The sequence below is a fragment of the Engraulis encrasicolus genome, chromosome 24, assembly GCF_034702125.1.
Source record: "Engraulis encrasicolus isolate BLACKSEA-1 chromosome 24, IST_EnEncr_1.0, whole genome shotgun sequence".
NCBI classification, from domain to species: Eukaryota; Metazoa; Chordata; class Actinopteri; order Clupeiformes; family Engraulidae; genus Engraulis; species Engraulis encrasicolus.
Genome location: NC_085880.1, coordinates 45,132,077 through 45,137,076, shown reverse-complemented (window position 1 = coordinate 45,137,076; position 5,000 = coordinate 45,132,077). Strand labels below are relative to the sequence as shown.

The 5,000-nt window shown below is 44.9% G+C and overlaps 1 protein-coding gene across 1 annotated transcript in view; it reads right to left on the bottom strand.

Annotated features, from left to right (window-relative positions):
• Positions 1-5,000, bottom strand: part of zgc:154058 (Transmembrane protein 150A-like) — an 82,411-nt gene that overhangs the window by 19,738 nt on the left and 57,673 nt on the right. The window contains exon 6 of the mRNA XM_063192174.1: positions 109-236. Within this exon, the coding sequence (XP_063048244.1) occupies positions 109-236 (128 nt within the window). The remainder of the gene's footprint in view (positions 1-108; positions 237-5,000) is intronic.

The following is a 5,000-nucleotide window of genomic DNA, read 5'->3' as shown; positions in this document are numbered from 1 at the left end:
CGTGTAGGGAAAAGACCTTATTTGGTGTACCTGGAAGTTAGTTTAGGGAAAAGACCTTATTTGGTGTACCTGGAAGTTAGTTTAGGGAAAAGACCTTAAGTGGTGTACCTGGAAGTTGCCGACAATGATGAGTCCCGCTGCGCAGATCCAGCCGGTGGAGAGGCTGGCGGTGTTCAGGACGCAGTTCTGGTGCTTCTCGATCACATGGGCATAGCGCAGCAGCACTATCACCATCACTGCAGAGAGAGAGACACACACAGATATATCAACCAATCAATCAATCAATCAATCAATCAATCAGTGTTTCCCACAGAATTTTTGGAAACTATGGGGGCAGCTGGGATTTTTTTGTTCGGGGGGGGGCACGCGGGCCAATGAGCGGTTTGGGGGGTGGGGGGGGGTGGGTGGGGAGATTTCACGTGGCGTAAATGCAAAACAATGAGTAAAGTATGACATTGGCACATGGAGAAACTATAGGCCTACATTTCAGCCATTTATGTTTTGAGAAATTACAGAAGATTTCACCCATGACATGTATAGTGGTAGGCCTACATTGCCATTTATTTAAAACATGCAGCGCAGTAAATCGTTTCTGTTTGCAACACACTTTTCATTCGTCCCTCATGCAGGGGTCTATCCAATTCATTTAAAAAAAAAAAAAGAAATAGGAGCACACATAAGAATTTAGGAGCACTGTGAAATTGTTAACGCACAGACAAAAATGGTCTAAGGGAGTATGCTATGCCTTTTCCCCAACACACATAGGCGTACACATTCTAAATGAGGGGTGCTGGTCACAGGGCCAGTTTTTCAAAATTCCTCCCATAAAAGGGTAAAAGGCTGAACAACATATTACACATTTATGTCTATACACATTCATTACACATTTATTTCTATATGCAGCCCGATGTCTCCTCTGCTGTGTCAATGAAGGCCTATTGCCTAAGTCATTATCATACAACTGTAAAACAAAGCCTGGGGAGTGTCAGTAAACTCATCCAAACTGAGCTTCTCTCAAGGTTTTTTTTTAATGGCTCCCAAACCCGAGTTAACTACAACAACTTGACTAGGCTTTTGATGCCTCTGTCTTTCAAGCACTCATGGTTTTCTCTATAGGATGTATTTACTAAAGGAGGAAAATGCGAAGGAAATAGTTTTTCAAATCGTTTAATAGAAAACGGAAATCGTTTTTAAAAAAAAAAGTAAAAAAATATATATATATATATATTTTTTAACATTTTCGAAACTATGGCGGCCAAATTTAAACTATGACGGTGCGCCATAGTTTTCTTAATGTATGGGAAACACTGAATCAATCAATCAATCAATCAATCAAAAAGCCTATTATCAAACTTACTGTATAGCACATTATCATACTTAATTGTTATTCAATGTGCATATGTAGCATATTGTAAAATGAAGAGGAGACATGAGAGGAAGAGGAGAGGAATAGGGACAGGATATGAGAGAGAGAGAGAGAGAGAGAGAGAGAGAGATGGAAACGGTGTTAAGTTTAAATGGATTTGAAAGAGAGATGTGAGAGATGGTGGAATGGAAGAATAAAGGGTGAGAAAGCTAAGAAGAAAAACACGTAGGGGGGCAAGACAGAGTGACGGACACAGACAGAGAGAGAAAAAAAGAGAGAGAGATATAGAGAGACAGTAAGGAAGAGATAGAAGTCACTGTCAGGAAATGTCACTGAGAAAGACAGAGGAAGACACACAGAGACAAATCCATCAGTGGTCTACATTTCCCATTCAACACTGTCAAGACTACTGTGCAATATACAGTAGATTTCACACAGAGCTCCTTGGAGACTTCTCAGACACACATGACTTCTTCAAGGGCCAAACAGGTCACACACAACCTACTGACTACAGACTTGGCATTCAAGTGTGACATTCTGGATACCGGCAACACTAGCAGAGACACTGACCTATATTTTCTGCAGCAACATTATCACGCAAAATGTTGTGATTTGTGGTATCTTATTGGATTCAGCTTTTGGGATTGCAATCAAACATACTGCATTAAAAAAGGAGTACAAGTGCAGTAGCTACACAAACATTGAAATCAAAATAGAACTGTGACTCTACGCATCATCCCTCACTCAGCTTGCAGGTGCATCACAGTGGGACAGACATCACTGGAAAGGAGAGGCTGCAGCACACTGCAGATTAGTTTTCAAGACTTTATTTTGTCAGTCGGGTGTGTACACAAAATAAAGTCTTCAACACTAAGCTGCAGTGTGCTCCAGCCTCTCCTTTCCATTGAAATAAAAATGTCTTCACAGTTGTAATACTGCCCAGTCAAAACTGCTCAGCGGACTGCGCTCCGTCCTCAACAACCTGAGGAGAAGATGGAGGACAGAGAGCCATGATCATTCTGTGATCACACCCTCAAGATCCCTGCGGTCCTCTTCCAAGGGCCAGCTGATCGTCCCTCGTGCCAGGCTCAAGGCCACCAGTGACAGAGCCTTCCATGTTGCTGCTCCCATTCTTTGGAACAATCTGCCCGACCACATCCAAAATGCCCCTTCACTGGCCATGTTTAAGCAACACCTTAAGACACATCTCTTCCTGGAGGCTTATGGCTGCTAGTTCCACAAGCACTTTCACGCATTCACACACATGCTCACACACTGACGCGCACACACACTCACACTCTCCAACACAACACTCTGTGAAGCGTCCTTGGGTGTTTTGAAAGGCGCTATATAAAACGAAAGTATTATTATTATTATTATTATTATTATCATTCCCATTCACTAAGCCCGCCCACCTGTCGGCCATAGTAGAGAAATCAAACACTGCGACCCCTTTGACCCCCTTAAAGTCCAACGCCTGGAGCGCTAACCCCCCGTGACGACCCCCGCAGATAAACCATGAGAGTAGCAGGTCTCGTCAGGAAGCACTAAATTATGGTTAAGGCTGTGGCGATGAGGCTGCCTGTCTCCTGACAAAGATGAAATGCCCTCTGGAGGATTGCAGCAACACACACTTTACACACACTACACACACACACACACACACTAGTGTCAACACACACGCACACACACACACTACACACACACACTAGTATGAACATGCGCACACGCACACACGCACACTACACACACACACACACACACACACACACACACACACACACACACACACACACACACACACTACACTACACTACACACCCACACACACACACGCATGCCCAGGGCTCCACCATCAATCATGAGGGCTCAGAAGGGACAGAGACTGTGGTAACCTGGCAAGCCGATGAGCAGACACACACACACACACACACACGCACACAGACACAGACACACACACACACACACGCACAGGCACACGCACACAGACACAGACACAGACAGACACACACACACCTTTCTTCATGGCTAATACTGTACTGCATAACCTGAGAGGTGTTTGTGTGCTGCGTGTATTCGGGGTTTGCCAGATTGTGAAAAAAACTAGACAGGCAGGCAGAGTAGCCAGTCCAGCTCAGGGTTTCCTTCTGCCTGTAGTGTACTCTCAGCACGGGCGATTTCACAGTTACTTAACAGGATGTGGAGTAATTAGGATCAGTTCGTTCACTGAATTGGCAGCAGAAAAAATCTACACCCAGCTTTTTTCACCACTGAGGTTTGCTACTAATCAGCTGCAATGAGTGTGATGGGGCGGACTGGAGGAAGGCTTGGTGCATGCAGACGGAATGCAGAAAAATGGAACGCGGAGGTCAATGGAATTAGGCCCGCGGTATGCTGTAGGATACGCGTGTGTGGGCACGAGTCGTGCATGAGCGCAATAACTTGCACAGTTCATATCAATTCAATGCGGGTTAGATACTTCAACCAAACAAGTGCGTTAGGTGCGATATCGTCAAATTCGCTGGGGGCGATCATAAGAAAGACTGCACAGTTCCATACGAGTGCTTCTGGAGAAAACGACGATATCGGCAACTTTTCAAGACCATCTCAAGCTTGTCCGAAATTACAAACATTCGATTTGCGATCATACTTGCACTTTGACGAAGGAGCGTGCAAATGTAGAAGTAGCAGTATCATTTTTGTTTTGTTAACAGTCTGTGTTCCCAATTACCGGATCGCAATGCTGTTCTCTCTGCCCCCTGGATGACACCGCCAGTATTTCGCGTGTAGGTATACTGCTTTTAAAGCAAGCATGTGCAGTCGGGCAGTTCTGGGCAGAAGGTTTTTTGGAAACGAAAGTTTGCACACTCCTTTGATTTTTTTCTTCTTTTTTTCTTTTTATTCATTCATTGGCATGATGAACGTTCAGGTAACGTCACTTTTCTGTTCAACACCAGGGATTGTGTGTGTGGGGGGGTGGCTAGTGATATTAATGACCTGTACTGGATGCCCAGATGAGGGATGTGGGAGGCTCAGTGTACATGGGATAGACAAGGTCAGATGGTAGTATGGTTTGCACACAGTAGAACACTTAGTGCTAATTCAGCACTTAGAGGGGTGATTTTACATCTCCTAGAGTAGTGTTTCTCAGCGTATGCTCTACAGCCCGCCAGGAGGCATTTGAGGGGGGGCATTGGCAGGCTTAAGATGACCTCAAGGGGGCATTTGTCCAAAAAAAGTTGAGCTCCTACTGCTCTAGAGAGTGTATTTGATCCCATAATACTCTAGAAGGGTTTTTTTACAGTGTGTACTAGCTGTCTAGGGCAGGGGGAAGGCTTGGTGTTCAGAGGAGATGATGGGGTACATTAGTGTGGCATAGGGGTCTTTAATGGTATTAATGAGCTAATACTGTACCAGACGTCCAGAGCGCTTAGCCAGTCATGTGTGGCGTGAAAACAGGGCAGGGCAGAGTAGGCCTAGAGTAGAGTAGAGTAGAGCCCAGACCAGGGTTGCCAGATGAGAATGACGATTTCCAGACCAAAGAATGCTCGAAACCCACCCCGAAGCTCAAATTCCGCCCAATTTGAACTAAATTCTATTGATTTTTACGGCCATGAATCTGCAGAAAAACCCA